A 16,275-nucleotide genomic window follows, 5' to 3' on the forward strand; every position below is an offset into this window, starting at 1 on the left:
CTTGACAATGACTCAAGAAGGCATCAAAAAGCTCCTTGTAAAATTTTGAGTCTTATTTTGAAATATGGCAAATACTGTGGCAATCAATGTCTTTGCAAGAGGCACTCCGATAACACTAAACTTGTCAAAAGCTTAGGGATGTCATTACAAAATTTCGTTCCATCATCCAGATGTTTGCCTTACACATATACTCAAGCCCATAATATGTACCAAAAACAAGGAGATAGGCTGTTGAAAATTGACCATTTTCATAAAATAGGAATAGATCTCCTCTGGATGATAATGTCCATTCCCTTTCCACTCGTAGCTACAACAGGGAAGACGGCACAGGTGGAAAATGTTTAGCGCTTTGATTTTGAAGAGTTATTTTTATAGAATCTTGATCTTTGATTTGCACTTTATTAGATGAACTCGGCGTAAATTGCTGAAGGCTTGTCCTGAGTTTCGGACGTTTTTTTAATTGCATTAATTGCTTTTACTACATAAATGGGACAATTTTCGGGACTATGATTATGAGGATAGCTGTTCTCGGGGTCACTCATTTCAAGACCCATCGTCCTCTTGCACCAAGATGTCCGACAGACACATCTCTACCTGATCTTGGATTTCGTAACTATTTGTTTTGTATACATATATCCCAGGAGAAGTATCGCCTACTTTGGAAAATGCTGGGTTAAGAGATAAAAAGAAAATCACATCGTGAGGAAACTTGTAGAAAGATTAAATGTACCATAATTATGTACATAAAGTCATAAGTGGGTTTAAATAGTAAGACATGAGGGTATTGAGTACATAATATGAGTCCTGTCCTTGGTGGGCAACTCATTTTTTTTTTTTTTCACCTCTCTCTAATGTACAAAGTGACTGTGTACTTCTATTATGTAGAGCTGAACACTGAACATATGAAAAAATATTAATTAATTTATTTTTATACGAAAACACATTTTCACAACAACAAAAAGATTTTTTCCATCGAGTTTTGATCAAGTCCTCAGAAAATAAAAGATATTTTAATGAGTACTTTATATCTGGTAAATTTGGAATGTCTTTCGATTCATGTCTCCAGTCTTTGATCTAGTGATCGAGTCAAGTTGTACATTTTAATACCTTTGTACTCTTATGGAAAAAACACAATGATATTACTTTTTTGAGAATTTTAAAGTAATTCATTTGACGTCATCGCCCATATATTTCTGTTACACAACAAATCCATTCTACAAATTATTATCATTATTTTTTGAAAAAATAGGTGAATATCTATAGAATAGAGACTCCTTAGAATCAGGTATTATATGTAAGTATAAAATACTTTATTCCGAGTGAATTTCTTACTAATAAGATCTTTGAACACATAATCTAATAAATTATGAAATATGGGAAAGACGTGTTACCTGATAATGAATTATAAATATTACTTTTTTTGATTTATTATTGTATTACTTTCTACGGGTTTCCTCATTATTTATTCAAGAAGGTTATAGTGAGCCCTTACTCATTTTTGGAATATAATACTCATTATTTGCGGGTTGACATATTATCAATTGCATTTCTGTATATTTGTGACAATAACAAAATAAAATTTGCTTATAAATTTTTCTACATAAACGACCTTATCCTTTTAGTAACCGGCATAGACAATGTTTTTTCTCTCAATTATTTACGAAAGGACTATAGTTTGTTAATATTCAGTCATGAATATTTTTAATAAATTTGGTTGTTCCATCATGTCTAAGTGTGATGGAAAGATTAATCCTACTCCTACCAGAGACTCTAAGTAACAAAAAAGACAGTTCAACATATAGAAGGATAGAAACTCTTTTTTCGACGTGGTTTGTCACTACAAACTTAATGATAGTGCTGTAGGAAGAGACTGCAAATATTTGGGTCACATGAAGGTTGCAACAGTCTATCTTTCTTGAATATTAAAAGAGTATATAATATAAGGCCGATTATTGAAAAAAAAATCAATAATTGTTTCAATTTTTCTTTGAGAGATTTGATAAAATTAGTTTTTTGATTAACATTATGATGAAAATGGTGTGTATTTTGGGCATGTAAAAAAACAAGACATCAAAAATAAACATTAGAATTTGAAGAATGTTTTGGAAGAGAGCAGCTAAGCTATCATAACGTTTCATTAGATCAGCTACAACCAGCTGTGATGAGGGGAAAAGGAAATAAACAAGAACATTGACAAGAATTACTCCAATCTCGATCCTCTATTCTACTCTGAGTCCAACAAGGACTTACAATTATAACTCACCAACAAATCCTCAAGATTAGAATTTGTCTTTTATGAGCCCCTACAAATGTTAAATCAGGTTTTGAATATAATTGAATGTAGCAGGAAAGGAAGTTTACTTCTCAAGAGTTAATTAATAATAAAGAATATAAGGAAAGAAAATATTCTTCAGATGACCAATTCCAAAAAAGGGGGCAAGCTAAAAAATGAACACGATTACTAAACATAGTTTTTGAAGTAATAGAGTTAGTTTCAATTTTATTTGTGGAATAACTATTTTCTTGTAGAATAAAATACAATAGCATACATATGTTAATATATTGTGTTAAAATTTGTCAAGTTGTAGTCAAACAAGGTCGGGATAATTTAGCCATAAACAAAAAAGTGTGCGAACTGACCTTGGTTTACCCTACTGTATTTGAATAAAAAAGAGTTTGTTCATTACCTTTAACAGTAATGGAATGATTTCATCAACTGTTCCTCATAGGGGTGTTGTGAAGATGGAGATAATACAGAGACAGCATAAATTAATAATTTGAGTGTACTTCTATGTTCAAATAAAATTGAAGCTCCTTCATTAGTGTTGTTGTAGAAAATATGAAGTGCCTATATTCTAAAAAAAAGTCAACAGGAGAGCTGCGCTTCGCTTCCATGACTTTCGTTAGATTAACCGTGGACAACTATAAGATGATCAAAATGAACACAAATCCCATTCCGTATCTTGCCGGAACATTAGTAGGAATTATCCCAATGTCGATCCTCAATTCTACTCCGAGTCCAACCAGGACTTACAGATTTAAATCGGCAATAAATACTCAGAGTTACTCTTTGTCTTTCAATTTCGTGGGATTACTTTATACATAGCTGTTCTCTCTTCAAGAATAATGATAACAGTTTAGAAAAATATAAATCATCTTTTCAGGTTGGAACTACAATAAGTATCAGCCTCGTATTCGTATTAGGTCCTGATCTGTATCAACCGCGAACGACGTGGATTCACTGTTATATCGATGTGGGACAAAAGGAAGGAGAGTGGAGGAGGTGCGCTTATATCGGCTTTCTCCTCAGTGGAGGTTCATGTGGGAAAGGACATCCTCAAAGAGGATTGCTTTTAAAAAGGATAATATATGTATTGTGTGGTCATATAGATGCATTCATAGGATTAATACATTTTTGTACACATTCCTAAAGAGTATCGGCATACAGTATATCCTGTCCTTGAATGAGATATTCTGTAATTACTGATAATTATCAAGGTGGAGGGAAAAAAAAGTCGGGAAATAGGCCCGTATTTGGCTCTTTAGGTCCCCTTTTGTGGCACATAAAGTCAAAAAAAATTAAATTATATCTACATAGACACAGCAGAACCATTTTAATAGTGGTGTACGGGACAAAGTAAAACAACAATACATTCAGGAGTAAATCAGAGATGCTAATCAAATAATCTAAATTTCCTCTATTGTTTCTGCGAATATATAATTCCATTATTTTCAATGGTCAAATTTAAATAATCCTTTGATAAAAAATTAATAAATCCCTTTATTTAAAAAGGTCAATTCTACAAAAAAGTGATCTTTTTCCTAAAAGAAATATAATTCAAAAAACGACACTTCGACAATAACGATAGATTATCGTCCAACAAAGTAGAAAAATTTATTATATAAGATTTTATCAGTTTATCCAAATAATAATTTAAAATCTCTATTTTTAACAATACGTCTTACTATTTTGTTTAATAAAAAAGGGGTTAGTAAACGTGAGTGCAGCTTACAATACTCAATATAATCAATCGATGCTACAATGACAAAGAAAATTAGTTAAAATTATAAATAAAACTTGTTAGATTATATCATGACAATTTTGATAATCGTACGACATGGCTCCATAGATGTTTTTGAAGTATGCATGTTGGGGTATCATGAAGGGAGACACAGGTGTGCTCTTTTCCTTCGCTCATTTTCATAAAAAGAGGCTCTCGTGCAGAGAAAAAGAAATAAAACGTTCCCCATGTGCACATACTTAATGTATGTACTGATGATTCCTTATTCTGAGATGTGTGTGTAGGGGGGTCGAAGAGAAAACGGGTAATTTAAAAAAGTGAGCCGGACACTCAAATTTTGACTTCTTATACTTACATATGTAGGTCTGAAAAGAAGAAGGAAAAATGTAGTAATTACATTTTATTTTTCAAGACCGTTTGTTTTATGTTTCTCTAGAAAGCATCTCTTCTCTCTTCCTTTCTTTTTTCTTCTTCCTTCCTTTTTCTCTCATTGCGTCTTTCTCCCTCTCTCTCCCTCTTCCCTTCTTCTCGCTCTTTTTTATCCATAAGAGATATGCTGCTCCTGTTAAGACTCATATCCTCGTCGTCCTTGAGGTGCGCGGTGGTGGTGGTGAGGGGGGAGCGAAAACTATGTCCTTAGTTAGTTGGGATTTGATAGTCCTATTTGTGGAAAGGTCTACTGTCTACGTTTCCCCTGCAAAGAGAGAAATATTACACGAGAAATATATAGACAGACATAGAGCATCACAATATTATCAACAACCCATGAGTGATATGAGAGAATAATGTGTGGATTGTGGATCAGTGCCTGACTTTTAACTTAAATAATACTCCGGATTTTATTCTACCACGTCCCCAAATTAGAAGCAACAGCGACACTTACCCCTTCACGTCTTCCATTCTCCATGAAGACCATGTCTCCATCCGGAGGCGCTGCACCCTATGGTGACAACAACATAGACAAAAGAAGTCCTCCTATCCCCTACGATTCTCGAACACTTCAAAGGACTGGTTATGATGCTCGAGGTCTCCGATCCTCTGAAAATGTGATTTCCTATGACTCCTACGACTCTTACGGCCTTGAGTCTACCACTAACTATGCAACAAGTAATAGTAGTCCCGCCCGAGTGAATCATATGGGGGGTGCATCACAGATGATGTCTCCACCTCATCGGGCTGAGTATGAAGAGTACGGAGGGATCACGTCTTTTAGTGATGAGGAAATGGATGGATTCGACTCACGGATGAGTCGTGGAATGTTACGCTCAGGACCGGGGGGAGAGCCGAGAGCCAAGTCCATGATGAGATATAATGAATTAGAGAGGGAACGGACCATGAGGCGACAAACTGTGGTTCAAAATCAACAGAGAGGCTCCAATTTTTTCTCAGGAACACTTAAACTCTCCATGATGAACACGGGGATCATTCCACTTAAAAAAGGTAAGACCATGTTTGATCTATCTATCCATTGTACGTTATAGTCGCATAGATATATGTGTAGTATAAGTCGTACAGGAAAGGGACTTGTTGATTACCTCCTTAACATAGACATACAAAATATTTTTTAAACAGAACCCCTTAAATAAATAGAAATAACTGTTTGTTAAATCAATTATATCGAAACGCTGATTTAACAACTTTCCACATTCAAAAAAACATTAATGAATAAAGTTATATATAAGGACTTTGAAGGGAGTAACAATATGATGAATCGGCAAGAGTCTTTTAATATTATGTCAGTTAAAAAAAAACATATATGTACATCTATGAAGGTTTACGTGTTTATTTTCGTACTTTACTCACTTAAAGAAAACTACACTAATATATATAAAAAGTATTCAAAAGAAATCGGTCAGAAATTGAATGTTGGAAAAAAAATAATAATGGAATTTTTGTTTTGTTTCATACACCGAAAAGAGATAGGAAGAGCAGGAGGCAGTGCCAAGTTTAAATACATATAATTATCTTACCTTTTATGTTCATTCCTTTCTACATAAAAATGTGTAAATCACAAAAATATTTATTTATTTACTAATTCGAAAAAATATGAGGAATTATTTAAGATGGGGAAACGACGTATACTATGGGCAATTTGTTTATAATAGAGGATGAGTCACTAGAATGATGTTCATAAAAGATCCTACAGAAAAGGATTCCTTTTATGGGAGTCTATTTTTAGAAGTCCTTTTAGTCAATATATGTACATATTATTTATGAGGTTTGACTCTCAGTATTTGTTATACTTATATAATATATATTGCCAATTGCAATTGAAGTAGGAAAGCTTCTTAAAAACGATGAATTCCGAACTTTCCCTCAGAAACATTGTTCATTTCACTTAATAATTATGTACATATAGATATGTAAATACATATTTAAAGTACATCAGGAGAGACAAGCCACTAAGTATGATTGACTCCTTTTTTTTTTTTTTTTTTTTTTTTGAGCCAAGCTACTTTATGCATGCACCAGCAAAAAAAAAAAAAAAAGAAGAAAGTCGCAGTATTATAACTATATTTCTTTAAAATAACTCATGGTTTCAACACTTACACATATATTTGTTTTCTTTCTGTTTCTTTTTACAGCAGAGTCTGATACTTTGACATCTAGCTTTTACGAAAAGCCCGTTTCCATTTCGGAGTTTCAAAAGCATTGTGGACAACGCCGCAAATATCATGTTCTTCTCCAAATCGAGTATAATAATGCTATTAAGGAAAAAGAACTGAGAAATTCCTCTCGACATGGAAATAAGAAAACCAATGCAGAGAAGAATCAAAATCCTAAAGTTATTCCATGTAAGTCGCTCTTTGTTGTTATATCTATTATATTAGCTAAGGTCATCTCTTTAATAGAAGAAGGATAATATCTACTTAGAAATATATGTATACCTGTATTTTGTACCTAGTGTTGTGTTAGTCCTTATTTATTCAGTCCAGTCCTTAACCGGTCCTTAAGACTGACGGTCCTAAGGACTGTCAGTACTAGAACTGATTAAACAAAAAAGAAATAAAGTTGAGTGACGTAATCAAGGAGCTAACTTTTATAAGTTTTAGGACTGAACTGGACAGAACTGCAGTCTTCAAGTCCTAAATAAGGATCGACACAACACTAGTTGTACCTACATATGTACATAGGGGGATCACTATTTTTGATATGAAATTGTCCATGAAATGAAGGTCTCCATTTAAAGTATGAATGTGACTCATTTTAATATGAGGTTGAAATAATATAGTGATTTTAGATATTTACATAATCATATTTCACTCACGTCGTTAATTCATTGTATTGCACAATATTTCATAAGAAAATAAACAGAAAAAGGGCCCAAAATCAGTTGGTAGTTTGCTAATTCTGGGCTAATTCTTCCCAACTATGGAATTATTATTCAATAAGTAACGGTCGAGAAGTGTTAAGAGCTTAACTAATCAACGCTCAGAACACTGATTAGATGAAAAGAAGAATAAGCATCTACATCTGACAGCAAAACACATTTTATCTTTTTTTGTTAATGATGTAACGTTGTGCATTATATTGATGTGAGAAGGTAACTACATAATCCATAACCAAATGATCACATAAATCACTAATTCACCCATTATATCTGAAATTTTTGGCCACTAGTCTTGTTTCTATTTGATTTGCTTCTTTATTAAGACATTTTCAACGTTTATAATTGAATTTTTGATCATTTGTCTCAATTATCAATTTGTTTAGTTGAGTGCTTATTGTGTTTTGCAGAGGGACTTTGTTCGTGTACAGATGTGTCCAATATATTCGTCCAAACTCATATAGCAATTACTCAAAATCTTTAAAATGTCTCTGGCGTGTTTTGGAAAGACAATAGTGAGATTAAAAGTATTTTTGTATTCCTTAGACATTACACATCCATACTTTAAATGGGCATCTTCCTATTTTTTCATTTCAAAAGTAATGACCACTCTAATGTACATATCTTTGTAAAAACATATTATCATCACTTGGGGGAAATACTTTTCTGAAAGAGTAGTTTTACATCTATAGAAGGGGGAGATTGGAGATAACTACGTTATTACATAGGATATATTTGTATCTATTTATATTATTACATAGGAATCCAATAGGAAATGACATATGAATTGAAATACGTATTAGAATTTTCCAAATTCTAAGATCATGTTTTTTTTTGTTTTTTTTTAAATTTTGTGTTTGTTTCTTCTACATATTTTGCAGATGATTTCAACCGTGTGGTACTGGAGAATGAAGATGCTGTCCCTGACTCGGATTATATTAATGCTTCTTATGTTGATGTAAGGAGATTATTATAGTTGTATTTGATATGGTCATACAGGAATTGCTACTCACTGGGGGAAACCCCACATTTATTTCCAGAGTTTAGTTCAACCAAAGGCATATATCGTAACGCAAGGACCTACCGAGACAACGATTGGTGACTTTTGGCGAATGGTTTGGCAAGAGCGGGCCTCATGCATTGTTATGGTGACACGGACTTTTGACTTTATTAGAGTAATGTGTGTTCAGTACTGGCCGGCTGGTAAAAATAGAGAAGAGATATACTCTGGAATCGGTGTGACGGTAGAAAACGAGGAACAGCTCGCAAATTTCATGATTCGAACCATTCGGTTACGAAAAGTAAGTTGATTTTTCTGTCCTTTTCCTCTTGGTTCTATGTACTTTTATTGACCCCATCCTTTACTCTCAGCTCGGAGAGGAACGCAAAGTTATTTTATTCCATTACACGGAGTGGCCCTGTCACTCCAATCCATTTTCCAATGCACTCCTTGAATTCCGCCGAAGAGTTAGAAATGTTATGAACCATCATCCAGATACGCAGGATGGTCCCGTCATTGTTCATTGCAAGTAAGTTAGGCATTCTCCTTCTCTCTCTCTACCTAACCAAACCCTCTTTCCTTTTTAGTGATGGAGCAGGGCGTTCCGGAGTTTACTTAGCAATCGATGCCAACATTGAGCTCTCAGAGGAGGATGGAGTCTTTGATGTCTTTGGATACTTGCGAAAAATGAGACAGCAAAGACCTGGTCTCGTGGAAACATTGGTAAAATCCAATTCTCTTACTATATCCCTCCCTCTACCCTTTCAGAGACGATTTGATTGGCTGCATACTGTGTATCCATCCGTCTCATTGTGTTTCCCTTCTGTATTCGACCTCTCTCTCTCTCTCACTCTGTGTGTGTTACCCCACTTTAGATAAATTTACATTTATTTTAAATTCGTTTTTTATTTGCTTGCTTACCTCTTAGCTAGCTCATAAATAAATGTCTACCTTTTATTTCTGTGAATGTTAACGGATTAGATTTACAACCATAATTCTGCATTCGCCCTCCTTGAGCATTTACATAACCCTCCTTTTATATGTAGAGGATTAGGGCGTGATATTAATAATAGAAGGGTTACTGCCCCACTCATCCACCAACTTTAACCCTTTGGTGTCATTCCATTTCTTCAACCTCTCGTTCGCACTAAATTCAAACCCATTTTTCGTTTTTGTTCCTCTTCTTTCCGTTGTTTTTTATGTTGTTTTTTTTTTGTTTTTTTTTTTTTTGGTCTTTTCTTTTATTTTTTTTAAATTCCAGAGTCAATATCGATTCGTGTACGAAACATTACTCGAATATACGAGAGGCATCGATTCCCGATTCCCCGTCTCTGAACTGGCCACTAAAATTAAAGAAAGAGGAATCAAAGATAAAAAAACAAAAAAGAATGCCTATCAAATGGAATATTCGGTAAGAGTTTCCCAGTCCTTCGCATCATCATTATCCAGACTACTTCAGTCATATGTGACCAGAGAGTGCAGGAGACTAAGGTTGGATACATTCATAATGACGGATGACTTCATTCCTGTCCTCTATTGCTCAAATGGAATATACAGTGTGCCAATTTGGTACCGTTATATTCTATCTCACTTGTAGATTTTTTGCTCAATATACCACTAGATAGATAGGGGATTGATTTTTAAATATACATATATCTATATATCACAGAGGGAGAGAGTGATCGATTAAAAGAGGGGCATAACATAAAGTCCTCGCCATTTCCTCTTTATAATCACTCATTTTCCTTAGGAACAATTCAAATTTGTATATGATACTCTCGAGGAGTTCATAGTCTGTGGCTATACCTATTTCCCTGTCAAAGAGATATCTGCCACTCTTAAACAAAAGTCAGATCGCAGTAAGCAAAAGCGTGTTAAGTCATCCAGTGTCTACGAGAAGGAATATACGGTACGAATTATACCTAATTAAGGGAAAAGTGTTTTATAATCGAATAATAGCAAAAAAAAGCAAATTTAAATTTAATTATGATAAGTGTTTTTTTGATATTGTATATGGTTGTATAATATAAATAGATAATATGATTATGGAGTGAAAACAGAAGGTTAGGTTTGGTATACATACTTATTTTTCAGATCTATCTCCTTTTAAATCAAACTTCCCTTTTTATTATAAAAACGCTGTTGAATCCCATTATTCACACAGATATGTACTATGCATGAGATATACTAACAAGTACGGAACATGAAAAATAAACAAATACATTAGTCGTCCTAATAAACAAAGTGCACAAAAAAAAATTAAATTTGGATATTTTGAGCACTTTTCGAAAAATTAGATCAATAATGATTGGACATAGATAAAGAAGTATAAATGACTGATAAAAACTAGGAAAACAACATAAACAGACAATGTGTTATAAAATAATTAATATTAGACTTATATTTCACATATTATGTGCAAGGAGAAATATTTACAGTACATCATTCTATTTTGATATTTTTATTTGATCAGTTGTATAATCTTCCTTATCAAAGTTTTTGCTTATAATTTTGCCGAAAATGACCCCTCTTTTCTGTAACGTAAATTATCTTGAATACATACCTTTCTGATGATGTAAAGAGGCCACCATAGGCAGAATTTGAAATTCGTAATAAGGAAGGGTGTAAATTCTATCTTTTTACATACTAAGACCACCCACTTGTATTACATATTTGAAGTAGTTCAGTATTAGAGGTTTCTTGGCATTTGAAGGATAAGTTTATAGGCTTCAATATATATACATATATTCTCCGTTTTTTCGTATACCAGATGACCTGTTTTAAATCCCGGGCCAATACAATTATCTGTTGTGTTATTTTCAAACTTATTTAGGTCTGAAGACTTCAGTCCCTTCCAGTTCAGTCTCAGTCCGGTCAGTTTAATCCACCTTATCAGTCCTAAAAACTTATTAAGTTCGATCCTTGATGACGTCACTCAACTTTATTTCTTATTTGTTTAATCAGTTCTGTTACTGAAAGTCCTAAAGAGTGACAGTCTTGAGGACCGGTCCCAAAGATCTATAAAAATGAATAAAATTTTAAGGGTGAAGCAGCTTTTAAAAATAATATATTAACTTACCCATTCATTGTATACATTCAAGGGTGTATTAAGTTATAGAAAAGTAGAAGGGAGTGTTATGACGACTAATGTACAGCACACAGAAAATATTTTCTCTTATTCTTATCCCTTTCTTGTGTAATCTGTGGTACTATAGTATGTATGTATGTAAGAAATGAATTGAAATATTTCTAGATTCTCCCCCTCCCTTCACATTATCAAAGACACTCCACAGAATAAATTACGTATGACACCACACATCCCATAGAGTAGATTAAATGTCTTTTTCCCATAAAAAATGTATTAATTTCCTCATTCTTTCTCAGCAGGATAACAACTTGTTTATCATGTCACCCTTATTTTATGTATAAAAATGATAACAGTCATTAATTGAGAGACATAGTTAAGATTTGGGAGGGGGGATGAAGTTTTTAATTTGACACATTAAGGCGTTTCTTTGTAATTCATTTGTTGTTGCGGATTTCACAAGTATTTTGTTTACATATTCATATATTATATACACAAACATATATGCTAATATTTACTCACTCCATTTTTTAATAATAGTAATACATACATCATTACTGTACGCTTCTGTATCTAAGGAATTTGACACAAATTTCTCACTTCTTTTTTTTTTTATCTCTCTCGCTTTTGAGAAAAATTTGGAAAGAAAGCCGATGAATGAATAGGTTAAGCAAGTCACTGGACTCCTGTCCATTTACAGAATATGTATATATAAACCAATATATGGAACAAATTAAAAAGTAACGGACCGTTGTTTATGAAACATTTGTTCCCTTAGGAAAGGAGCGGACTGAAATAATCATGCTAAAATTTATTTGCTTTCCCTTACTAAAATGGTACAAATATCTTAATACTGATAATGACATAAGGAATGAATTATGTTCATGAACGGTTCGCTTAGGTTTAACTATTTAAATATGAACGTACCTATATCTACAAGATTAGAGTAGCGGTTCGTAATCGGGTAGGGGGAATATGTCCTTGATAACAAATCACAATATACAAATAAAAGAATAATGACAAAAAAGGTAACCAAATTTATTACTTTAAAAAAATATCTAGGCAGGGGCAATGGTTCTATAATGACTAATGTGAGATTAAACAAACATTACAAAAAAGACAAGTCTCATCCTTCATGAAATAAGTGAGAAACGATAGCTGTTTTACTGTTTTATTGGCAAGAAAATAATATATATGAACAAAAGAGAGAATAATATTTCGATACGAACTGGAGTCCTATAATTTTTTGCTTAACTTAAAATGTCAGGATATGTATTAATAATTCAACCTTAACTAGGCCATTTTAAGGTCTTTCAATCACTTGCTTTCTAAATAATCTCTTAATATCAGTTGTATCAGCTGTTCGCCAATATCAAAAAAGAATTCAATTTCTTACTAAACATAATATATAACGACGATAGGGGTGCCCGGCCAATGCTAGCGTAATTTATCTCTGCTCTATGAAGATTATGAAATTGGGAATAGTTGGAACCGCTAGATTAGAGTCTTAAACAGAGTCAATCCAATAGAAAACTACCTTCTTTTTTTTCTATATTTATGTCAATTTTTATGTTAAAAAATTTAGCTCATATGCAATCAAACGCCTCGTTTCACTATTGGAGATTGTGCGGCTGGACATCGAGCAGATAATCGTGATAAGAATCGAAATGTTTTGATAGTCCCTCCTGATAACTTCCGCCCTTATTTAACCTCATTCCAAGGAAACAATTGTACAGATTATATCAATGCCGTCTTTGTTGATGTAAGTATTTCTCTCTTTACCCCGCTTCAGAGATTCACTTTGCTATGTTTCTATAGGGATATACCCATCCCCGTGAATACATCGTTACCGAGTGGCCTCTCCCTTCCACATGTTCAGACATATGGTCTCTTGTCTACGATCATGACTGCTCTGCCCTCGTAGTACTCTGTAACCCACCCACTAGTAGTGGAAATGTAATTATCTCACACTCTGATATCTTTCTCCAGCACCTCAATAACATATTCCCCCTATCTTTAGTTCCCAAGTTTTTGGCCAGAGAGTCAAAGATCCAAAAAGTATGGTCAGGTTTTCACGGTTGAACATGTATCTCACAACCATTTTCCAAACATTCGAACATGGACCTTTAAAATCAATAAAAAGGTGTGTGCATACTACTAATCCGTGTTTATAACGTATAACGGAGTTCTTCTCTCTTTTTTAAATAGATTGTCTCACTCACGGAACTCATGGCTGGTGTTAAAGCTCCTTCCAAAACATGCCAATTATTCCAATTAATGTGCTGGCCACAAGGGCACAAAGTTCCTACCTCTACCAATGCTCTCGTTGAATTGATGAACATGGTTGAAAATTGGAGACAGAAAACAGATTACGGACCCGTTGTTGTTGTCTCTGCGTAAGTTTAAAGATATGTCAATATTTGCTTTGTTTTAAGACGATGCATATCTACTCACATTTATTTATTTGTCTCTCTACAGAGACGGTCAATCTCGAGGGGGGTGTCTACTGTGCAGCCAATGCATGTATTGAACAAGTCATTCAGCATGGAGAAGTAGATGTTTTCCAAGCTGTCAAAACTGTGAGAAGACACCGTCCTCAACTCGTAGAAAACATTGTACTTTGAACCCTTAACTTCTTCTCAATGGTATAATTTTCTAATATACATTCTTATTTCTTTTCAGACGGAGTACAAGTATTGCTATGATTTAGTCCTTCATTACGTCCTTCATTATCTGCATAAGGAGTCTGAGTAAATTCAAGAACTGATACCATGCCTTATCTATAAATAAATGATACACAAACGTCGTCCAATTTTAAACAAACAAAAATTTAAAAAAATACTGAAACCAACCCATTTACATAAAAAACATCTATACAAAACTTTAAAAAAAAAATATATATATATATAATTAAACAATACAAACATTGTCAATATTTTTCACGTTATTCTATTGCTAATTCATCATTATTATTTATTAAAAAGTTAATAATAAATTCGACAAGTACCTTTATAATTAATATCTATGTATACATATTTAAATATCTAGCTATTTACTTATAATAATATGTAAATCCTTCCTTCTTCGGAAGTCCTGATTTAAAAAGACTCTCTAAACCTTTTATAGTTTTATTTATTATTTGCTAATCATTGGCTCACAATGTTCTCTTTATTGTATATCGCAGTCTTTACTCTAAAAAGGAACAAGGGAAATGGTCCAAAGTTGCTAATATTAGCCAATTCTTCCTAAAAAGACTAAATGCGAAAGAGGCAATCAAAAATATTTTTTCTTATTTCTAATTTGATTTGTCTATAATTCTGTATATCAGGGGTGTCCGCAGGGGGGTGGAGGGTCTGTAGCCTCAAATGAAGAAATTTATAGAAATCCCTTTTGTGGAGAAAAAAATTTAGCCCCCACAAAAAAATAAAAACAAAAAAAACATGCAGATGTATGCGCTAGTATTTTCAAGTAACTTGAGTGCATTGATATCAAATCTCTTTTAACATTCATTAAAAATCAATTCAATTTATCTTATTATAATGTTTATCTATTTTGCCTTTAATAGCTTGAATGCCTGTGAAACCTACAAATTAACTTCAAGTTCTACTCCTGCAAAAATGGTTTTCTTCCGGAAGCGTAAAAATTGTGAATTACCTCTGCTAAACGTCCCTAATGTACTCTTACGGATAATTAAAGACATTACTATTCAAGGATTCCTGTTAAATTCAATATTTACTTGAATAACAAAGTTAACTTGTTTCAGGCTCACTTTGATGATAATATGTTGCGTCATCGACCTTTAGAAGGACGATGGCTATTAACACATTAAGAAAATAAGAAACACTGTTCACTAAACAGTGTTCAGGTTCCAACTCAAGAAAGTTTCCGGTTTGTCCAATGTGATATTAGGTTGCGGAAAAAGTAATTTCGTATTTCCAACCCCCTTTTTTTAACTAACTATATCTTGTTCATTATTGGCCGCATCCGATCATACGATAAGGCGTTGTAAAAGTGTGAGTGTATACTACAAACGGTTTTTTACAGCATTACGTTTGCCCAATTATTTCGTAATTTATCGTGCGTTGATTATGAAGGTTTTAAAGGAGGAAATTTTCCATATTTTACATTTTTGCTACCTGAAAGAGAAAAACGCGTCTAAAGCGACATAAGAAAATTTGCAATGTATACGGGGCCGATATTCTTTCGGTTAGAGTTGCACTTTTTCCCCCTTATTTCTCCACAATTCTAACCTCTACTTTGAACGACTCAACCGTTTGAAACTGGTGATCGAATAGAAGCGGCCAGCATTAGTGAATAGGATACAACAAGCCATCATCAAGACAACGCTAGGCTGCATGCAAATTTGGTCTCTATAGAGGCCTTTGAAAATGTGTTTTCCGAGTTTTTGCCAATAGGGACAAGGGATTCGACGAGAAGGCATTGTGAAGTTGGATTCTCGTTGGAAACAAGTTATCGAAAAAAACGGGTCATACTTGGCTTAAATTGGATGATTGTTACATTTCATATAAAGCATTGAAATAAAGCTAAAAATACGAAATTACTTTTCCCTTAGCCTATTAATTTCTACAGCTCTATTTAGAACACTCCTAACATGTCGTTCCTTTTATTGTATCTTGCAATCTTTTTTTTACAATAATAGTCACAAGGGCGCCCTCTATTCAATTAAAACCTAACGGGATCACAATTTTTCAAAACTATGAGGAAATAGAATTTCTGTGGAAAAATTCAAAATAGTCTATAGCATCATTTTCTTGTAATCCTGTGCTTTGAGCTTGTATTTTTTAAATTTCATAATTTCAGTTATTTTTATCGTTTAATA

General features: G+C 33.4%; 1 protein-coding gene across 1 annotated transcript; it reads left to right on the forward strand.

The window, feature by feature from the left end:
- The first annotated feature begins 4,596 nt into the window (after positions 1-4,596).
- LOC121122470 (receptor-type tyrosine-protein phosphatase kappa-like) lies at positions 4,597-14,337 on the forward strand. The gene is given in 14 exon segments (XM_040717462.2): positions 4,597-5,462; positions 6,608-6,817; positions 8,232-8,308; positions 8,391-8,651; positions 8,722-8,879; positions 8,938-9,073; positions 10,101-10,259; positions 13,021-13,197; positions 13,254-13,391; positions 13,456-13,578; positions 13,644-13,831; positions 13,914-13,929; positions 13,931-14,050; positions 14,118-14,337. Coding segments are annotated over 14 exon segments (2,370 nt in total). The 5' UTR covers positions 4,597-4,927; the 3' UTR covers positions 14,190-14,337.
- The last annotated feature ends 1,938 nt before the right edge of the window (positions 14,338-16,275 follow it).

The sequence above is a fragment of the Lepeophtheirus salmonis genome, chromosome 8 (assembly GCF_016086655.4).
Source record: "Lepeophtheirus salmonis chromosome 8, UVic_Lsal_1.4, whole genome shotgun sequence".
NCBI classification, from domain to species: domain Eukaryota; kingdom Metazoa; phylum Arthropoda; class Copepoda; order Siphonostomatoida; family Caligidae; genus Lepeophtheirus; species Lepeophtheirus salmonis.